The 19,831-nt window shown below is 37.8% G+C and overlaps 6 protein-coding genes across 12 annotated transcripts; 3 read left to right on the top strand and 3 right to left on the bottom strand.

Annotated features, from left to right (window-relative positions):
- Positions 1-1,340: 1,340 nt before the first annotated feature.
- Tfb4 (transcription factor B4) lies at positions 1,341-2,942 on the bottom strand. The gene is made up of 6 exons (XM_011315952.1): positions 2,778-2,942; positions 2,182-2,681; positions 1,945-2,067; positions 1,730-1,865; positions 1,605-1,641; positions 1,341-1,527 (listed from the first exon to the last, which is right to left on the bottom strand). The coding sequence occupies exons 1-6, from the start codon at positions 2,788-2,790 to the stop codon at positions 1,455-1,457; spliced, it is 882 nt and encodes a 293-aa protein (XP_011314254.1). The 5' UTR covers positions 2,791-2,942; the 3' UTR covers positions 1,341-1,454.
- Positions 2,943-3,143: 201 nt separating this feature from the next.
- Positions 3,144-6,558, bottom strand: LOC105273463 (X-ray repair cross-complementing protein 5). Of its 4 annotated transcripts, none has more exons than XM_011315932.1 (13): positions 6,480-6,558; positions 6,005-6,172; positions 5,734-5,835; positions 5,454-5,665; positions 5,249-5,371; positions 5,073-5,151; positions 4,843-4,980; positions 4,501-4,687; positions 4,283-4,413; positions 4,031-4,177; positions 3,579-3,940; positions 3,370-3,481; positions 3,144-3,309 (listed from the first exon to the last, which is right to left on the bottom strand). In XM_011315932.1, the coding sequence occupies exons 2-13, from the start codon at positions 6,023-6,025 to the stop codon at positions 3,298-3,300; spliced, it is 1,626 nt and encodes a 541-aa protein (XP_011314234.1). In that variant the 5' UTR covers positions 6,026-6,172; positions 6,480-6,558; the 3' UTR covers positions 3,144-3,297. The 4 variants fall into 4 exon arrangements, with proteins under 4 accessions (XP_011314234.1, XP_011314227.1, XP_011314243.1 ...); XM_011315925.1 differs by lacking the exon at positions 6,480-6,558 and adding an exon at positions 6,338-6,426; XM_011315941.1 differs by lacking the exon at positions 6,480-6,558 and having other exon boundaries at positions 5,734-5,857; positions 6,005-6,324.
- Positions 6,559-6,813: 255 nt separating this feature from the next.
- LOC105273449 (solute carrier family 25 member 40) lies at positions 6,814-8,855 on the top strand. 2 transcript variants are annotated; one of them, XM_011315905.1, is made up of 7 exons: positions 6,814-6,939; positions 7,035-7,198; positions 7,486-7,620; positions 7,704-7,866; positions 7,938-8,134; positions 8,220-8,280; positions 8,530-8,855. In XM_011315905.1, the coding sequence occupies exons 1-7, from the start codon at positions 6,822-6,824 to the stop codon at positions 8,763-8,765; spliced, it is 1,074 nt and encodes a 357-aa protein (XP_011314207.1). In that variant the 5' UTR covers positions 6,814-6,821; the 3' UTR covers positions 8,766-8,855. The 2 variants fall into 2 exon arrangements, with proteins under 2 accessions (XP_011314207.1, XP_011314199.1); XM_011315897.1 differs by having other exon boundaries at positions 8,220-8,301.
- A 163-nt stretch (positions 8,856-9,018) lies between these two features.
- Ada3 (transcriptional adaptor 3) lies at positions 9,019-11,131 on the top strand. Its single transcript, XM_011315856.1, has one exon. It carries the CDS (start codon positions 9,297-9,299, stop codon positions 10,683-10,685), a length of 1,389 nt encoding a protein of 462 aa, XP_011314158.1. The 5' UTR covers positions 9,019-9,296; the 3' UTR covers positions 10,686-11,131.
- ATPsynC (ATP synthase, subunit C) lies at positions 11,054-13,731 on the bottom strand. Of its 3 annotated transcripts, none has more exons than XM_011315876.1 (5): positions 13,641-13,731; positions 13,031-13,115; positions 12,815-12,916; positions 12,534-12,639; positions 11,054-11,947 (listed from the first exon to the last, which is right to left on the bottom strand). In XM_011315876.1, the coding sequence occupies exons 2-5, from the start codon at positions 13,073-13,075 to the stop codon at positions 11,784-11,786; spliced, it is 417 nt and encodes a 138-aa protein (XP_011314178.1). In that variant the 5' UTR covers positions 13,076-13,115; positions 13,641-13,731; the 3' UTR covers positions 11,054-11,783. The 3 variants fall into 3 exon arrangements, with proteins under 3 accessions (XP_011314178.1, XP_011314170.1, XP_011314186.1); XM_011315868.1 differs by having other exon boundaries at positions 13,610-13,711; XM_011315884.1 differs by lacking the exon at positions 13,641-13,731 and adding an exon at positions 13,195-13,297.
- A 135-nt stretch (positions 13,732-13,866) lies between these two features.
- Positions 13,867-19,798, top strand: LOC105273416 (juxtaposed with another zinc finger protein 1). Its single transcript, XM_011315844.1, has 5 exons — positions 13,867-14,164; positions 15,167-15,349; positions 15,656-15,767; positions 15,873-16,013; positions 16,205-19,798. Exons 1-5 carry the CDS (start codon positions 14,065-14,067, stop codon positions 16,644-16,646), a joined length of 978 nt encoding a protein of 325 aa, XP_011314146.1. The 5' UTR covers positions 13,867-14,064; the 3' UTR covers positions 16,647-19,798.
- Positions 19,799-19,831: the final 33 nt, after the last annotated feature.

The following is a 19,831-nucleotide window of genomic DNA, read 5'->3' as shown; positions in this document are numbered from 1 at the left end:
ATTTAACGAATACAGCACAATCCTTCTATTATATCCTTCAACCCGAGAATATCAAAGTAAATCAATCAAAATGACAGCAGTGCACAAACCAATTAATAAAATAAAACCTTCTCACCCGATCATTCCATCAATTATCCATTCTCGAATCCCCCAACAACATCTCCACTCCTTATTCGATGAAAAATTACTGAATTCCCCCAAGACCCTGAATCATTGGGAATATATTCATTATTCCATCGGTTGCATGTGCCTCAACGAAACCCCCAACGTCAATCTCTTAACGTGTGCCTTAATTAATTATCATCGTATTCCCCCGTGTGTTATTCCTTCGCGCTTTTATTATCCCAGCATTATTTCTTATGCCCTACTTAAACATTGTGCCTTCATTTTTTTTTCTTTATCAACTGCTGTTTTGTTAGGTTTAAATCAAGATAGGGAAACACGCAAAACACACCCTGTCTCTATTATACTCAATCGGGCGAGTTGTAGATGGAAGGGTGAGGGAAGTTATACATTTTAGTACAGAGGTGCATTTCAAACCAGTTGTATGCGTAAAAGGATTTTATCAATGCTGGATCACGCATGAGGTACTATACGGGCATGTGGGTCTGCTGCCATGGAATATTCAGTTTGACGGTTATGGTGATTAGCTAATCGCTGATATACAGGTGGTGCTTTTCCCAGGGAAAATTGATGGGTAAGATATGATTTTGTGCGGCCTATCGAGTTACGCAGTTTTGGGGGATTAGATTAAAAGTGAACGAAAATGGAAAATCCATTAAATTTTCTCCAATTCTTTTTTTTTTGTGTAGAGTAAAATCCTTTTATTGTCGCACCTCTCCTCAATTTCGTTTTTTCGCGTATCTTTCGGTTCCCCCATTCTATTACCTCCGGGCTACAAGATATAAATATTCCATTGTTGCGTCCGAAAAGGAATTTAATTCTGTGAGAAATAATGCTGAAAAAATAAATTTCTCTGGTATTCGAATTTGTTATGCAAAAAATCCCTTCCAAAAAAACAATTTGCTGTCGCATCGAGCGCGGGGTGGGGGTAGTTGCATATAGCGGGATTTTTTTAATTCGCTTCCCCTACAGCCCCATGCACGTGACTATAACGGAAGTCTGTTGTAGTGGGAAAACGTAAAACCCAGGAAAAGTACTCAGCGAGGATTATCACTTTTTCTGGAGATTTCACGATAGAGCATGCATTCTCTTCAATCTCAGGCATGACGAGTGTCATATCGGGGAAAATTGAGAAGGAAATTCTGCAAGGGATGGGAATAAGTGAAATTGGTGAATGTGAAAATCGATGGACGATATCATTAATAAGCAGTATAAAATTCATTAGAAAAAATTGTGTATTTATGGGAATGTACTTCTACAAAATAATAAATAGCGATGTTTTGCCGTCACCTCCACTTCATCACTAGTGGAGGGACACATTGAGATAGAGATCATGGAATTTCCGCGAATTTTTTTTTCTTCTTCATTTTCACTGGTATCGGAGCTGGCATCTTGAACAAAGTGCTGCAACAAATATTTACACAAGTGAGTCATTCCCTTTCAGTGAACACACGTGAGACTTATAGATCTTTTTCACTTACTGGCATGTGGTGCAGATGGGACTGAACTTGCAAAAAACTGTGGAGACAAGAGAATAGATTTATGGGTGAGTTGATGGTTTATTTCGGTATTTTATCGAAGTAGAGAGAAAAAGTATTGAACGTACTTGATAAACAGACCGAACAGACGTATCCTATATCGATCAATTCGTGATGACAGAAACATGCTGCCCTGTAGTCGACTTTGACAGGTGGGGGTAAAACAAGTTTGGCACGTACCTCGGGATCAGGCAAAAAGACCCACTGGAACGGTTAATAATTACGATATTATTCTGGGGATTTATTTCGGCTGGAAAAACTAACGGGAATTTCGAGAGATTACCAATAGGTACTGGAGGAGACCCGCTAACTGGGGAATTTTCAAGTAATTTCCTCCTGTTATGTCGCAAGCTTGTTGCAACAGAGTTAATTCCTGATCTAGGCTGCAGACATCGAGGATAACACCCTTGGGATAAAAAGAAAAAAATATTGGAATATATGAAACAGATTGCCAAAACGATTCTTAGTGTAAAATCAGTAAAAATCAATAGTTTTGGATCGATTTCCCATGCGTATTCACCATTTTCTGCGCTGTGAAGAAAATATTCATATAATTCATGTACTGCGTCGCAGAATCATTGCTCCCAGTAACAACAAAAATCCTGGAATGTAATTTTTCGCCAGGAACTTTCTCCCTCTCCAGCCTCGCAATATAACAAAGTGCCAGTGAGAGAGCACCAGAAATCAGACTCTCACTATTGAGAGGCCTTGTGTTTATGAGATCATTAATTACTCTCTGCAGTGTCTGACGAACTGTTCGTTCGACCAGAGTGAATTTCTCGTATTGGCCATCAAATTGTCGAACTTCTACTGATTTCTCAGGCTCTGGATACAGGAATTTCGCCCCCTGGCCGTGACAGGCTATCAACCCCAGACCATTGCTGGATGCCTGCATCAGGTGAGAATTTGCGAATACTATTACTGATTCTATACATTGGCTAAGAATCTTCGCCTCTTGTTTCACAATTCGCTGGACGGGATTCACGTCCAGGATTATCATCAGAAGACTCTTTTCTATTTCTGAGAAGAATGAGGAATGGATTCTTGAGGTTAAGTTTTTTTTCTCAAGAAAATTTGCTGGTTGCTTTTTTTATTCGTAAATATTTAAGTACTTACCTGTCGTACTCATCTTTACAGATGACGTTTAACTGTTTCTTGTAAGCATTCGTAGATATATTGCGATAAAAACAACACACTGTTTATTTACACCACTTGTGAATTGTGACACATGTTTTTAGTAAAACAGTGGAGCACTAGCGTCGCAGGATGAAAAACTAGATTTCTCTGTTATCAATGAGCAATTGGTATAATATACGGAATATTTCGAATCTTTCGAAAAAAATTGCAAATCTGTTATATAATATTGTTTATACAATAGTTAAGATATAAAAAAAATAAATAAACATGTAACTCAATTTTTCTTGCTTATCAAACTTATTTCCGCATATCAATCGATGTCTAATGAAAATTACTTATAAACAATTATTATTTATGAAAAATAATTTTTTTCTGTATTTGAACATTCGAATTAAGTAATACAACATCTTACATTTTTAGAAAAATATTTTCTGTACGATTATAAAATAGTTGACGTAAGGTACACAAGCTTTTCTGCGAAATGCGGTATTAACACTCATCACTCAGCAAACTGTAATAGACACAACAGAATCATTAGTACGAATCATAGGTGACATAAAATGAAACCTACCATTCCATCGAGATTCTGCATATCCCGTTCATCCACATTTTCCTCTTCTTTATCAACCACGTCATTAGGAGGAGTGTCTGGAATTTTATTTCCCTCTGCTACTGCCACTTCCCTGTAACAACAAAAAATCATACAGAATTTTACAGGTTTGTTTTCCTAGAAAAATAGAGAAGTATAGAGAATATACCAATAATACTTTCATTACTTACATAACTTCTTCAGGCTGCAGCTCGAATGACTTCTTGATCCTCTCAACGCAATATCTCACTTCCTGTGCGTTGATGGAATCAGGAGGCTCCAGAAGAGCCATTAAATAGTCTTTGGGAGGAGGAAGGGGCTCGTCTGGATGTAGAGCTCGAAATGCCTTTACGTTCCAGAGGTGTTGACGTTCAGGTGCTGGAACAATATTTTTCGACGTGCCTTCTTCTTCACCTTCGACGAACATCAAATCGATGAGTTCGTCAACTGTGTCTTTCTCCTCTTTAGATAATCCCTCTATTACAGAGTTCAATGATACTGGATCGACTTTGTGCTCTTCTTCCGCAAATATCAGCTGGTACATTAGGAAGCACTAAAAAAAATCCGATTAAATAATATGATTTTTTTTTTATTTGCCGCGACCTTATACTGTGACTGTAACGGGATTCAACTGTAATATTACCCAGGGAAGTTCAGGATCGTCTGTGCATGGAATCAACAAATTCATCATTGGAGATTTACCCCCATCGCGATAATTTCTCCTCGCGAAACCGACGAGATTTGAATTTTTCATAGCCTGAAGGAAATAGAAGAAAGGCTCTTCAAATCCCTAAAAAGTAATTTACAGATTAATCATTGAATTTAAGGAATTGATGGAAGGTATATTGTGGTATACTGAATGATCATAAAATATTTTATCCAAATAAATTTATACGTTTTCAGGCATAACGAGCCAAGTTGAGGGGCCAGTTCTGTGGATGATTGAGACGGTTTCAGCCTTGGCAACTCCATACAGCTTGAAGGATTTAGCCTCATGACCAAGTTCCATGCCTGCCTCATCCTCTTCTGAATTATCGAAACAATTACAGAATTACAATTACAGTTTGTCAGAATGACCGTTCGTTTAGATTACAGGGGCCGATTTATACACACGTGTAACAGGAATGAATTTATTTCCACACATGTAACCCTTGACTGTGTCTTGCTTCTCATGCACGGTTTTGTATCGGTCCACCAGTTCTTTTGTTTGAGTTATTGGAACCGGAGCTGCTCTTTTCTCTCCGTCTGCAGTCTCTACTGACACCAGAGACCACATTGCCTTCGTGTTGGTTCTAGAGGCCTGAAATATCGGAATGATTCAGTTCTTCAGAATCATTCAGTACACAAAAAATGCAAAGAAAAAATGTGATACGGTTAAAAGAAAAAAAATCCGCCTTAACCCCTGGGGATAATCTAAAACCTACGACCTTTACATTTGCTAGGAAATTATCTTACCCTGACAGCTACCCTGATTGGAATCTTTATGCTATGTACTTCCAAATTACACATCCATGGACAAAACCTCGTACAACCGGTTTCGTAGAACCTCGATTCAGGAAGGATGTAGTCGAACGGACAGTAAAATCCATTCACCTGTGAATTCAAATAAAATGTAAGCACTACGTGATTTGTTAATGCTCGTTATGTTAATCAACAATTGAAAAATAATTAAAATATGTAAGTACTGCTCTACAAAACTCCAAAATCTTCTGTTCATTTTTATTGAGATTTTCAGGAGGTTTATCTTGCAAATTCTTCGGGCCACTGAAAGAACAGAGAAACATTTTCAATGACTATTCAATCCGACTGTCTTAAGACAGCTAAATCTGTCAATGATACTGAATTGGATTAGAATAATTACCAGCACACAAACGTCATCTCAGAATCTACAAAGTGCTCAACAAGTTTGTCGAAATTGTTAAAGTTCTGAGATGGATCTGCAGGGAAATTCGAGATGAGCACAATCTTGCATTTTATCAATCGCCTGAGAAAAAAAATACCAAATCATAATATTAAATTCCGTTCGCTCGAATAATGAAATAATTCCAGTACTCGTGAAAAAGTACCCGTATGCCGTGTTGATGATTTTCAAAGCACTCTTCAATCCCGACAACCATTTCGTAAAAACACCCTCACTACCTTCGATCTCTGAAACCGCCTTCACCATATCCCAAGATACCGACTGAATCTCCTGATGATTGCAGATTCGAAAATCACTATCATCATCCTTGACACCCATAAGAATGATTCCTGCTTCGTGTCTCGGTTTAGTGAAAATCTAGAAATAGCACTGTGAAAACAAATACTGAAACAGGCATTTTTTATGTATTACAAAAATACAGGTACCTTTTTCTCTATCATATTCTTCGTCATTTCCTTAGCATTCATCAGATACTTGTCATCAGATCCATTTTCACTGACAACATTGATCACGAACACGGTGCGTTCCTATCACCAATTATAACGAAGACTAAAGATTTAAAATGAAACTACGATATTGACAATCAATTTTGAGTTTTTGTTTGGCACACCATTTCCTTTTCTGGTATGCATCAAATTTAATCATCATTTTAATTATTATAGATTTTTTTGCTAATGATAAACTTGAAATTCTAACCTGATCTGCCTTGGGGGGCATTTTGGATAACGTTCAGGCTCTAGCTCACTCAATATATTCCACAGAAGTTTGATTTGTCGTCGATAATTAAACACCGTGACTAATACCCGATATGTTCCACACGACTAATCGTAAATCGATAGAGAACCGGCTAATACATGTTGAAACCTGTTAGATACACAACTATATGCTTTACTAAAAAAAAACATGGACTGGAAAAAAGAGAACTTTTATGTTCACCCTCTGTGGGTACGCGCAGAGAGGATTGACTAAGGTATAGGCGAAATTTTTGAAAAAGTATCAGGGGAACATCAAAATCGAAGGGGTACTCACTGAAATTTGAAAATTAGAAATTTTTGAGATAATTGAGTATCATTTGCTCAGAGTGGAAAAGCAAATTCGAGATCATTCCAGAAAAATCAATAGAAGTGATAAGATTAAAACACAAGGGTGAATGAAACATCAAATAAAATACCAAAGATTATCTATCCCATTCTCAAACCATATTTACGGCCGCAAGACAACATAGTCAGTGCCACAAAATTAATTTCATCATCATCATCAAACCGTCTCTCCACATTCAAATCAGTCATGCGCATCTCATAGTCATGAACGCGTTGTTATCGGTTCTTAGAGGCTAAGAAAAATTTTAATGAATGGTGAATTACGTTTTTCAACGTGACAATTGATCTTATGATGAAGGAGAACATATTCTGTGACTGTGCTCATCAATTCTGTTACGAAACTGAGTGAAATCAAAGATTACTGACAGTGCAATCGAAAAGAAAAGCGTTCACGTTGTCGCCTAACCTAGAAAATGTCGAGTTTGAATAAGAATTTCAGTGAAATTGATCTGGATGATCCGAGATATCGCATCAAGCCTTATCAGCAGATGATTGCATCGTGTTCTGGAGCACTGATAACATCTCTCATGGGTGTGTTAATGGATACTCATTGAAATGCTTTTGGTCTACTCCATGCGGCACAATTCTGATGCAATTCTACAACTATCCTCTTTATTTTTACGTAGTTACACCTCTGGATGTTGTCAAAACCAGACTGCAAGCTCAGCAAAAGGCAATGCTCTCCAACAAATGCTTTTTGTACTGTAATGGGTTGATGGATCACTTGTGTTCATGCAATGGAAAATTGCCGAATTGGATGAGGGAGAATGGAAAATTCAATGGGACTTTGGTAATTCAACAGATTATTTCTGTAGTCACGTAATAAAACGAGTCGATTCACCTCTCCGATGAATTTTTATGAAATCTTCAAGATAAAGGGACAACTAAATTTTTATCAGAATATTTTTTATAAGCTTGATTGAGAACTTCGAAAAAGATTATTATAGTAATTTCTCTATCTCTCTCAGTTCTGGAGATATTTCCGAGCAACTACTGGAGATAGGATTACAAATTTGATTATTATCATTTTTTTAAAGGAGAGTTTTGGGAATTTTTTATATTTGAATTGATTTTTAGGACGCTTTCGTAAAGATTGGACGGAGCGAGGGGATTTTTTCACTCTGGAGTGGACTTAGTCCCACTCTTGTGCTTGCTGTACCTGCCACTATAGTTTATTTCGTTTCTTACGAGCAATTGCGATTGTATCTAAAGGTGAATCACCATAATTATCACAATTTGAAAATTATGTAGAATTTTCAATAGCAAATGTTCAAACGCTCGTACTTCTAATCCAGGACAATTACAACAACAAATTCAAAACGAAAGATGATTCACATGAGCAACCAGCTTGGATCCCCATCGTAGCTGGAGCAACAGCACGTGTGTGGGCAGCAACTTTGGTCAGTCCTCTGGAACTAATCAGAACTAAAATGCAATCACAAAGGCTTAGTTATGCAGGTGATACTTCAATGCTACTATTCATGACTCTCATTGCTCGGGTTGGTAGTAACATTCATGTGAAAATGCAGAAATGGGAGAGGCCTTGAGAACTGTAATTAAATACAGCGGAGTATCAGGACTCTGGATGGGCCTCAGTACCACTCTACTTCGAGACGTACCTTTCAGTGCTATTTACTGGTTCAATTATGAAACGATAAAAAGATGGTTTCCCTCAACCCAGCACACATTCACCTTTAATCTCGCTGCAGGTGCTACAGCTGGTTCTGTAAGTTGATTAAATACCTGGAAGAATAAAATAAAATCTCAAGGAGCAGATGATTAACCGTTAATTTATTTTCATGTGATTTCAGGTTGCTGCATTGATAACTCTTCCATTCGACGTAGTTAAAACACATCGACAAATTGAAATGGGTGAACGTGAAATTTATAACAGTAATTACAAATAGATGTATCTCCCCTTTTCTAAACGAATCCAGATGTATTTGAAAGTGCATTAATGGAAAAGGATAATTCATCCCAATTCTTGAGAATATTTTCATACACTGATTGAATCGAGAAATGAATAGAGTAGTTATTATAAGAGTAGAATTCATTTTAACAATCATATTAATCAAGAAATTATCCATTCATCTGCGATATATAACACACAATTCTTTGCAGGCAAGCCAGAGCGCAGTGGCAAGACCTTCGGTACGATCAAGCGAATTTACAAACAGAACGGAATCCGTGGCCTTTACACTGGATTAATCCCTCGCTTAGTCAAAGTAGCTCCTGCCTGTGCCATCATGATCGCAACTTTCGAACACGGCAAACGCTTTTTTTCCGCGTACAATCGCGCACTCGATCACCAAAATGACGTCCACTTCATTGGACACAAGAGCAGGGATCACAAATGACCAAATCTTAATAAATTTTCCAGGGAAAACGTTGGCGACTTGATTGTAAATAATCCATGAACCCAAATAAAAGACACTGTATTTATATAACTCGTATTCATCAATTTATTTATTTCAAATTTATCGTGATTTTTCTTTTGATTTAAACAACTCCTTTTAACCTATTACCTGAAAAGTGTCTCAACAAAAAAAAATCTTTCACTCCGTCAGTGGTTTTGAAATCCACTCGCAAATGCGCGGGAAGCAACTTTTACCTTTGACGTACTCGACCCCCAACATCCGCCATATTAGCAGAGTAGTGCGCTAATTTTCGGAATAATCCAACAAAAAGTTCGAAAAATGCAATAATGCATTATTAAACAATCCTGAAAAGTGCTCAATAATGACAACTGCATAAAAGTCCATAAAAAATTGATTAAAAAAAAGTACAAGGGCCCGAGCATCACCATAGTAACCACAGCATAACCTCAGTGGTGCAAAACATCCCTGAATTATTGTGAATTAAGTGTCAAATCAATTTTACCGTAAACAATGTCGGGGAAAGGTAAACTGAACACTAAAAAAACGCCAATAAAAGTTCGTGACAGTGCGAGCAAAGTGCAAACCCCAGTGCAGGGTTCGGACACGAGTGCAGATTCTCCAGAGATGGCATCAGCCCTACAAGTGATAAAAGTATGTGACAATAGCAAACTCTTACCGAGGTACACGAGTATCCTACAACGGCCAGTGGACGAGGGTGTGGGAATGGAGGACTTGGACATCCTGCAGCTGGAGCTTGAAACACTCTTGTCATCTGTAGTTGTGAGGAATCGAATGCTCCAGGAGGAGATCTCCTGTCTTTCCTCGGCGGAGGAGCGAAGAGACAAGCGGTCAAAGAGTGGTAAAGGTCTGTCGCCCTTCGACAAGAAAATCCGCGAAGAGAAGTCCAGGACGAAGGACCTCAATGTCAAAACCCAGTCACCCTTGCCAGCAAAATTGTTCAAGGCCAAATCCACTGGAAGCTCTTCCAATCAAATAGTTCCTAATCCCCACGAGATCGTGAGAATCGAGGGCTCAAAAACGGATATACCAAAGCTTCTGCTACCGAAAAATGACACGACCAATAAATTCTGGGCGTCGGTGGATCCCTACTGCTCTGACATCATGCCTGACGATATCAAACTGTTGGAGGAGCTGATTGCTTCTCATTCGGATGCTGGGGACTTCAAGAAGATTCCTCCGTTGGGGAGGCATTACAGTTATCTTTGGGCACACAACGATCTCCTCCAAGAGGAGGACGCAGCAAACCCCAACAGGGAGAAGAAAAAGGGACGATCTGACGTCTCAGGGCTCCTCTCGAAGGCTGATAAAAAAGTCAATGGCATGGCTGGACCCCTCACCCAGAGACTAGTCTCGGCTCTGCTCGAGGAGAATGTTTATGTCGCTAATAATAATAGCGATAACAAGTTGTTCAGGGACGGAGATCCTCCTGTCCTGCGAGATCTCTCCATTCAGAATTCCATGAATCTGGAGCTGAGGATGCACAAAGAGTTGGTCGAGCAGGGAATCCTCGAGCCTGACGTCAATAGGAAAAATCAAGAGGACGATGAAATTCTTGCGGAGATCAAGAGATGCCAGCAGGACCTCATGGCATTATCTAGTCATAATGTAGCCCAATTGAAGAGACTTCTGAATCTGGCTCAGGAGGAGAGCAAGAGACAGGCACTCAAACGTAAAATCAGTGTTGCTGATAATGAGGTCGTGGAGCACTACAAGAAACTCATAACTTCCAAGCAGAGGAAAACACCACTGACGAGGAAAGAGCAGGAAAAGGCCTGGGGTTGTTTGAGGGAGAGAGAGGGACTTCTTCAGCAGCTCAATGGATTACCGTCCAATAGCATCGGCGAACCTCTCAACCACGGGGTTAATTTGACGTCGTAATTCATTCGTGAATTTCATTTTGCGTAAAGACTTTTAACGTGGAGAAATATTGAACGATGGATTTATTCATGAACTGACTGTAAAAATTATTATCGTAATAAATTTATGGAGTTATCGACTGATGGAGTCTTCACGAGTGTTTCTATTTTTATCTTTCAATTGTTACAATTTTCTTTGGAGTATGGAAGATTATGATAAATTCAATGAATTATTCCCACAAAATAATATTAATCTCACGACATGAATGTTTATTCGATAATCACTGTACAGATTCCTCGCAAAGAGTTACCGTAGAGAACAATCGTGCGCACACGAGAGGTTTTTAACAATGATGAGTCGCTTCGAGTAACAGAGCAGCAAAAAAAAAGTTCATTTCAATGATCTAAAAAATCCTTCAAACAATTGATAAGACGTATGATGCGTGAGCTGGTGCAGATTCATCAGGACAATAACATTATTCCGATTACTCTGGGGAACGTACGTATCCAATTGGTAATAATTGATAGCAATTGTAATGAGGCTGTTTGAAAATCGATATTCTTATGAACAATTTTCAGTAACCTTCTATTCTCGATTCTTTCAATACAATGAAATTCATTTCTTGTTCAATTTCTTCTTATACTTGAATAACAATTGTGAGTAACGCTACATGATTTTTCATTCGGTAGGCCATGAAATAATTACGAGCTCGGAGGCCCCAAGTGGTTAGAACGGTGAACGTGACGGTTTTCCTTATGATTTAGAATAAAATCATAGAACTGTCGTGGCATCGATATTATTTTTTGTCATTTATTAAATTCAGTGTGTTACAGCCTCGTTTTGATGTCCTTAATGCGTTAAATGAAAAGAAATAACAGATGAGCTGCACCGTCGCGAGCCCCGATCGAACCAATCTTGCCAAGTGGATTTATTCATTGACTATTATTCCTTATTTATCGTGTTGATAATTCGTAACTGCATCCTTAATGATTTCATGGGCTCCCGTGGACCAGAGACAGCAGCATTCTTACTATTGTTTCAAGCGAGAATGGACGCTGCCTTGGCAGTGACGCACTAAAACTATCGGTAATTCGTTATGGAGGATGTTGTTTCAACGGCTTAGAAGGCGAACAGGAGCAAGAAAGCCATCATAAGACAGAAGAGACCCATGGCCTCGGACAGGGCAAAGCCCAGAATGGCGTATGAGAAAAGCTGTTGCTTCAGAGATGGATTCCTGGCATAACCGATGATCAGTGAGCCGAATACGGATCCAATTCCAGCACCTGAGAAGTCAAACAAACTATCAGTAATCAATCCCTCATTTTAATCATTCAAAATGAATTGATCTTTAAGGATAAGTTGGGAGGGAAGTTGCGAAGGGTAGTACCATGTCTCTTGATTATGGGTTAAACCCAACCCTAAATCGATAAATGTCAAACGAAATCGATTTCTCAAAACTTCCAACTTCCCTCCTAAATTCAAGGAATAATGGATAATAGTAGCTAACTTGGAGGAAAGGACGAACGTCGTAGATAACTCAGGAAAGACAGAACACAATTACATGGCAAACAATAAAAGGAAGGCAATCATGAGGCAAAAGAGTCCCATTGCTTCGGAGAGGGCGAATCCAAGGATGGCATAAGTGAACACTTGATTCTTGAGGGATGGATTGCGGGCGTATCCCATTATGAGTGATCCAAAGACCAGACCAATGCCAATGCCTGGAATTTTGGGATGGACGAGGAACCACTGGATTATTAGGCGGATAGGTTATGTAATGGTTGCATAAGTGGGAATTTGGACATTAAAGAATGAGAGCGAATGACCACTCGATAGATTTTGAATAATCCAAGGATTCGATAAACTCACCAGATCCAGCGACTCCGACTGTGGCAGCACCAGCCCCAATGAATTTGGCAGCCGAGTCAATGTCACGACTAATGGCTGAGGTCTGGAAGTTGCGGATAACTGGCGACTGAAGTCAGAAAAGTTCCATAATGAGGATAAAAATAACGTTGACACTACTTTAAATATGATCAGAGATAGGTGAATATCAAGGGTAAAAATAATTTTCATTGATCAGAGAAAGACGGCTCTTATTATATAACATTCGTCTCATTATGCAATTGTCCTCATGTGCATAAACTCACCAAACAAACTGGAGTCTGCCTTTGGCTCTCCTGGAGACTCTGGCTCTGATTGATCACAGCACTGCTGAGAGGACGCAAGTAAGTTTTGCTACTCGCAACGATCTGTAAAACCAATCCACCACGTGAATATCATGAATGATAAAGTCAAGATTATGTAATTGAAAAACCTCCGTGCTTTGCCGACAACAAGAAAATGGATGAATTTCGAGAACTTACAGCCGACCTGGCGATTGGGGCAATAAATCGAGTGCAGGCGAACATTTTGACGTTGATTGTTGGTGATGTCTGACGACTCGAATATCTGGAAAATCCAAGGATACGGGAATGTCAGTTTTTCAGTAGTGGGAAAGAATTTTATGTGAGAAATCTATCGACGGTACATGAGACAACGTTGATATCTCAATGGCCACTGAATCCGATGGTTCCTCAACCCGACTGGTTACGTAACACAAAAAAAATGAATTGCTGGGGGGCGAGCGGTGACAGATTATTGAGTGAAAAAATGATTTGAGAGGGTGACTTTGGGTTGAGTCGTCATGATATTCACAAAATTGGAGGCTTTTGGAGAGAACGAGAACGTGCCAATTGTCGGCAACACCATAAAATGGCCGAATTTCCCCCCCGTGATCTCGCCGTTTCCGTTTAACGCCGCACCAAGTACTCTATTTCATTTAAAACGAAATTAATGACACCCCAGAAGGTAATGAGGATTAATTAAATGATGGGAATGTACACGTTTGGCTATTTGTCCTGGTGATGTTGTTTAATGATTTGGGAAGTTATTATTTTACTCACTTGCCAGGACAGCAGGGCGCTATGGACTTACCAAAGAGCAGTGTCGAGGAAGAGGTGAGGAGACCCGGCCTTTGGAATGTTGAATTGGTGTATGAAGGAGTGAACGGAGGGGCGGACCTCCAGCCTATCGTTGAGTCGCCACAGAACGGAACTTGAATCTTTTCGTTCAATCCCCCAATCACCACTTACCAACAACCGTATCCCTTTATCGACCAACCGAATTTAGCCGAGCGTATTTTTCCTCCATCAACTTGTGCTCAATTCACCAACTGAATTCTGTCATTTGACGTTTCGATTTTGTTTCGGTGACAAATGAGTTTTATCAAACCAAGGAATTTATTTGTGAATAATTTTTCAATCACCTCTGAGAGAATTTCAGGGAGAGTTTTCATTTTTTGGGAAGAATTTCAGATTCACTTTTGACTCCGGTTATATCGTTCAGTGAGAGAACTGATATGGCCGTATTTATGCTCAACGTCTGTAAATTTAACAGTTGTGGATTGACATTCAAGAGTTTGGGACATTTAATTCAACACATTGAAGAGACACATATCGGTAATGGGTGGATTTTTATTTTGTGGGGTGGGGCTTTTTGGGAATTTTTTGAGTGCCTTTTGGGGGTTGAGGTTATGGGTGACTTGATTTCCTGTTGAGAATTTCGGGAGGTTATCTGGGCCCAAGGCTCCGTGGCATTTGAATGATTTTTTAATTGAGAAAAATTTTTTAGTTTAAGGAGATGACAGCTTTTCGGCTTTGGGGCTTTTTAGACATTGGGCATTTATCTTTTATTTGCGTATTTCAAGGTTGATGGCAACTTATTTTTTCGTTGGAATTGAAGAAGTGTAAATTTAGGGTCTAGATGTATTTTGACGTTTGAACTTTGGTCCCTTCAATTTGGGAATTTTTAAAATTGCATTTGATTGCAGGACGTTTTGAGAATTTTATTTAGTCGTTTTGCATGAGTAGACAGTAGTATGTCTATTTATTTGAATGGCTCTCAATTATTGTATTCTTTTAATTTAAGAAGTTATAGTTGAAATGTATACGTAATTTTTATAAATCACTGAATGTATCTTTAGCGGGGTCTAATTTATTCTGAAAAAGATATAGAAGATCCTTTTTTGTACCTACCTCCAACAATTTCGATTCTTCATTCGCTCCAAACAGAAAAACAATTGATTCTTCAGACTCATTGCAATTTCATTACACTAAGTTAATTTATTGTAAGCCTGTCTTATTTACAAGAAAATCCCAAAGTGAATTTATCGACTATTTTTCTCTTCAACCTCAGTTGCTTTGATTTTAAAGTAATGAATTTTTCAGATAGTCTTACCTATTGGAGAACTTCAAAAATGAATTTTTTCGATTCGCTTCAATAATTCCATTGCTTTAAAACAAAAACATTTGCATTTTTGAGTGAACCGCGATCATTCAGTTGACATTGAATGTCATTGAGATAATTCTTTTACATGTCTTTTTTACGAGAATATTTTCTCGTCTCTCTAATGAATCTATCAGAATGCTCCTTACCATATTAGTTTTTTTGATCATCTACAGATTACGATCCACTGGTGGTGGAGCAATCCGAGCAGCAGCAGCCTGCATGTATACCTCTCAGCTATGCCCTTCGTTTCTTGACGGACGCTACAAGGCAAGAGTTGCTAAAACCAATCAATCAAGGTCGATCTAATCAAACCACAGTTACCACTACGAATCGCAACAAAAATGTTACTCCAACAGGTACAACAATGACAATGTGGATAATTACGTTTATCATAACTGAGTATAATTATTGTTGACCGAAATTCCGAATTTCCACCCTTTTTGTTTTCCTCGCCCCAACTCCCCACGAATAATTCCATTTTTATAGCATTTTCTGAGAATTTTCATTTGAGATGAAAGATGAAATATTTTTTTCCGCCACATCTAGTTGACTAACTAAAAAAATTGAAAACTAAAGTTTAAACAATTTCAAAGCTCTCGTTTGGGAGCCAAAAAAATGTAAATGAGAATTGTTTGGTCTCCGGCTGACACTTCTCATTACAGGGAGCGAAGCTGAAGAAGGCGAGGATCTTGTCAGTGAACCGGAGGACAGCAACGACTCGTGGACGACATCGGAGGAGTTTTCATCTGACTACATACTACGCTATGGCAGCAGGTACATGAGGCGCATTTGAGGAAAAAGAAAAAAAAAAGCTTATCTCTTTAGGAAGAGTACAAAATGGTGATAGGGCAAAATCACTATACGCTTATTAATTCCCAGGGTAATCAGTCAGAGTGTGACAGCTCAGAATAATAATTCCGACAAGCCGTTCGCTTGTCCGGTACCTGGATGTAAAAAGAGATACAAAAATATCAATGGAATTAAATATCACTCCAAGAATGGACACAAAAATGATGGCAAGTATGTAAATTGTTTCTACACCTCTACTTGTAGAGAAAGAAAACTTAGGTTATTGGTAGAGATATAATGTGATTAAATATCGCATTGAATGCCCTTAATTACTCAATTTCACCCCCCAAACAAACGAAATGCTCAAAAAACGTCCGCCAGTCTTTCTGTTTAATGTTTTATATGAGAGAACTGTTTAATAGGATTCGTAAAGCCTTCAAATGTTCATGTGGAAAAAGCTACAAAACTCCGTATGGTTTAAAGAACCATGCATCAATCCTGCACAACGGTTGTACAGCTCTGCAATTGAAGTCATCGATGGCTTCAACAAAAGGAACGAAAATGGGTAATGATGGTGAGAATACCGAAACCGTTGTCATTAAAATTCCAAAAGCCAAGATAGCTGCAATCGAGGATCACGGGTATATAAAGTCCGATCGCTCGATGCTGACAGAAACGGAGATCGAGTGTGATAATGATCTTGGTATTCTGACACCAGCATCAACTCCACCATTGCCAGTGCAGAGTCCGACGAAGATCGATCAACAGTTGCAGGTCCACTCCAGTGTAAAAACGCTTCAGAAATATCTGACGGCTGCGCCGTCTGCTAATAACCCACGTCGAAACATTAAAAACGAGTACTAGTCAAGAAATGAACAAGATTAAATGATAATACTATGTTCCAAGTTTGAAGAATGAAATTTCTTTAGGAAAAGCTATGAACTGTGTCTCTTTCGTTGGGTAGACAATGCAGTTGTTCACTGTTTAATTAATGCTGATTTATAATTATTTGACTCGATATTATCTTCCTGACTTGCCAGCGAAAAAGTGCACTTAAAATCTATTTTATCGGCTTCAAAGAGAGTTTACTTTCTGACTATTCAAGTGACAATTGAAAGAATTAACGAAATGAGATACTCCACGATGACATTGGCAAATTAATAAATAGTTAATAATTTGTTATTACATGGATAAAAAATAATATCGGTTACTGTAGCAATTTTGTTACGAAACGAATAAAAATGCTGAATGCAGATATGTGTGACTCGTTTTCTTATTTTTATCCATTGATTTTTTTTTCTCTCTCCTCTCGAGGATGAGTGGATTTATATATTTTCTCTTTCTTCTTTTCTTTTTTAAATATACATAAATATGGTCAACTATAATTATGGATGTTGTTTCTTTATCGTTAAGAACTTTGTGAAGACGAAGAATGTATGAAGAGTGAAAAGGCTCTAGGGATTTTCAATGTTGATATCCTAGTCTAGTCTAAAAAATTCATTTACCTAATACGAAAAAAAACCTAGGTACTAAAGCAGTTTTCTTCACTTCACTCGTTCCCTTCCCGAAGGATAATATATGAAATGTCGTTAATTGTTTTTTTATGGGTTTCATTTAATCGCTTAAACGTACTAATATCATTTTGTTTTTTCAAATAATTACAAGCATCGTTACGTCCTTATTTGTAGTTTTCTCAGCCGAGCATAAGCGCGACTGATAAATCCATCGATTTGTTTTTTTTTGTCCATTGTTTATTCCTCATAAATATTGTTACTAGTGTTCATCGGTTTTTCTTCTTCTATATATTTACCATTGTCCCTCTTTCCATATTCATTCACACGCATTCATTCTCTCCTCATCAATGATCTCATTCAATGATCTCATTCATAACTTTGCTTTAGTTGCACTCGTATTTTTAATCATATTATTTTTCACATCATTTTACCATTTTTTTTTTCCTGATTTTCTTCAGTTTTGTTTTTCGTGTTAGCGATCGTACGATCAATCTTGCCACGCAAGTCCGATATTGCGGTATATATTAGAAAAATATGCTATGCCTAAAATAGGATGAAGGCCTGAAGGCAACCGTCAATATTTTATCTCTTCGTCGTGCCAATTTAAAACTCGTGTGCGTTATTTTTCTGCACGTTCATTCTTCGTTATTCTTCGTTCCTTATTTATTCATTTTCATTAGTTGACACTTTTCCCTCACATAATTGCCAGTAATAGTTAATTATTAATCAGTGAAAAATACCAAGTGAACATTTAAACGAGAATGCTAAATGTGAAAAAACAATAGTATAGCCCAGACTTGACACATGTGGGTAAGTAATTTGCCTGAGTGGACAAAGAAAAATCCAGAAACCGTGAATAAACGAATGGGAATATTTAACGATGAAAAACCGTGAGAGGGATAAATATTCAGTGAGTACAGGAAGACATTGATGCACATTATTCCATTGTTCATACGAATAAAATCATGTGATATACTGATTAAAGAGAGTTATTATTCTGCGATGAAATTGTTCAATTAGTCCAAGAAAATAATATATTCAAACGAAGTATATTGAATAAACCGATCGTTTCACCAGTCCATAAATATCTTTCTTATATAATATAATTTCAGTTTTTTTTTCACGTTTTGCAAAGTATTCGTACAAAGTGGTTGATTGGCAGCAATTATTTGATGCAGCGGCGCTCTGTCACCATTACTAGTATTACCTAAAGCGAATAAACATGTAAAGCAACAACGATTCTTTATTATTGTGTTCCTTTTATTTTTTCTATTCCTTTTATTCAGAAAGCAAAAACCTCCGTCCACGATCACGTGAGTTATCAGGGGAGCTCGGGCAAAACCAATCTTTAATCCTCAATCTGCTGACCCAACGATACGATTTCAATGAATTTTATCTCATTTCGAAGTTTGACTAAATATCTTGAGATATTGACCATTGAAGGCGATTGATTTTCTCCACATCCCTCTCCGCAATTAACGTTTAATGACGAATGATCAAATAGTTTCTATGCACATTCCCCTAGGAGGCCATATCAGCATTTCGTATATCCCTCCACACGATTCTGTCCACGAGTGAAACATCAAACGGTTCATCAATATGATGGAATTTATTCTACCTACGAAGTAATTTATTTATTCAATTTTTCTCCCATTCATTTTTCAGTAATATTAAATTCGTGATAATAAACTAAAACGAGTCGATGAATTCGTTCATTCCAACTCTTTATTTCTTCATTATTTTGTTTAATTTCCATCTCTGCGAGGGTGTCAGTGACGAAGCCAAATATATGCACGTCTGCATTAATAATTTGTTAAACTCCTCTCAAATTTCTGATCGTGGGCGGGTCTTTGGGTATTCCCCTGGCGATAAAATCGCGATTACAATTTGCCTCCATTCGTCATTGCTACATAACCAAAGCTAGGAAAACAAATGAAACAAATTTGTTAAATTATTTTGACACTACTTGAAAAAAACACAGACGCCAGTCGATCAATGACGAGAGCTGGATATCCTCGGGGTGAAACAAAAAAAAAACTAATATATTGCTAGCCGAGATTATCAATTTCCGGTTAAGCAGTTCCACGAGGACAACGCTCATCGCATTGTGTCCATTTGTTTGGCAAGCGAGGGCTCCGCAAAATCATCAATCTTCATCCCTTTCCTTTCATCGATAATTGGAGAAGAAAAATAATGAGAACCCACGAAATTCGCGCAACGTAATGTCTCAAACAGCGTTAGATTTTTTTTACGTTTCTTTTCTTTAATAAGTAATAATGCTCGTTATATTCATCGTGAAGATTGGACAATAAACACACAGTACTACTTTATACTTCATTGCATTATTTTTATGAATCAATCGGCTAATATACTTAATAATTATTAGACTACTCATTAAACCTAGAAATGTGATCACCCATCAACGTCAGTCATCGCCTAAACAACACTCCCTTTTCTCAATATATATAGGAACAAAAAAAAAGATAATTATTGATAAAAAGAGAAAAATAATAATATTTAAGAAAAAAAAACATA

The sequence above is a fragment of the Fopius arisanus genome, unplaced genomic scaffold, assembly GCF_000806365.1.
Source record: "Fopius arisanus strain USDA-PBARC FA_bdor unplaced genomic scaffold, ASM80636v1 scaffold00001, whole genome shotgun sequence".
NCBI classification, from domain to species: domain Eukaryota; kingdom Metazoa; phylum Arthropoda; class Insecta; order Hymenoptera; family Braconidae; genus Fopius; species Fopius arisanus.
This window is presented reverse-complemented; position numbering and strand designations above follow the sequence as displayed.

Bases quoted from the DNA above. Each gene is read 5' to 3' on its own strand.
- Tfb4 (XM_011315952.1), bottom strand. The intron at 2,068-2,181 runs GTGAATACGCAT...TTTTATCCCAAG, and splicing joins TCTTCACAGCGCAGAAAATG to GGTGTTATCCTCGATGTCTG. The intron at 1,528-1,604 runs GTAAGTGAAAAA...TATTTGTTGCAG, and splicing joins CCCATCTGCACCACATGCCA to CACTTTGTTCAAGATGCCAG.
- LOC105273463 (XM_011315932.1), bottom strand. From the start codon at position 6,025: ATGCCCCCCAAGGCAGATCAG. The intron at 5,666-5,733 runs GTACCTGTATTT...TGCTATTTCTAG, and splicing joins AGAATATGATAGAGAAAAAG to ATTTTCACTAAACCGAGACA. The intron at 4,981-5,072 runs GTACTTACATAT...TTGAATTCACAG, and splicing joins TTTTGGAGTTTTGTAGAGCA to GTGAATGGATTTTACTGTCC.
- LOC105273449 (XM_011315897.1), top strand. From the start codon at position 6,822: ATGTCGAGTTTGAATAAGAATTTCAGTGAAATTGATCTGGATGATCCG. The intron at 7,621-7,703 runs GTGAATCACCAT...CTTCTAATCCAG, and splicing joins AATTGCGATTGTATCTAAAG to GACAATTACAACAACAAATT. The intron at 8,135-8,219 runs GTAAGTTGATTA...ATGTGATTTCAG, and splicing joins CAGGTGCTACAGCTGGTTCT to GTTGCTGCATTGATAACTCT.
- Ada3 (XM_011315856.1), top strand. From the start codon at position 9,297: ATGTCGGGGAAAGGTAAACTGAACACTAAAAAAACGCCAATAAAAGTT.
- ATPsynC (XM_011315876.1), bottom strand. From the start codon at position 13,075: ATGTTCGCCTGCACTCGATTTATTGCCCCAATCGCCAGGTCGGCT. The intron at 12,917-13,030 runs GTAAGTTCTCGA...TTGGTTTTACAG, and splicing joins CCCCAATCGCCAGGTCGGCT to ATCGTTGCGAGTAGCAAAAC. The intron at 11,948-12,533 runs GTGAGTTTATCG...TTGACTTCTCAG, and splicing joins AGTCGGAGTCGCTGGATCTG to GTGCTGGAATTGGATCCGTA.
- LOC105273416 (XM_011315844.1), top strand. From the start codon at position 14,065: ATGGCCGTATTTATGCTCAACGTCTGTAAATTTAACAGTTGTGGATTG. The intron at 15,350-15,655 runs GTACAACAATGA...TTCTCATTACAG, and splicing joins CAAAAATGTTACTCCAACAG to GGAGCGAAGCTGAAGAAGGC. The intron at 15,768-15,872 runs GTACATGAGGCG...ATTAATTCCCAG, and splicing joins ATACTACGCTATGGCAGCAG to GGTAATCAGTCAGAGTGTGA.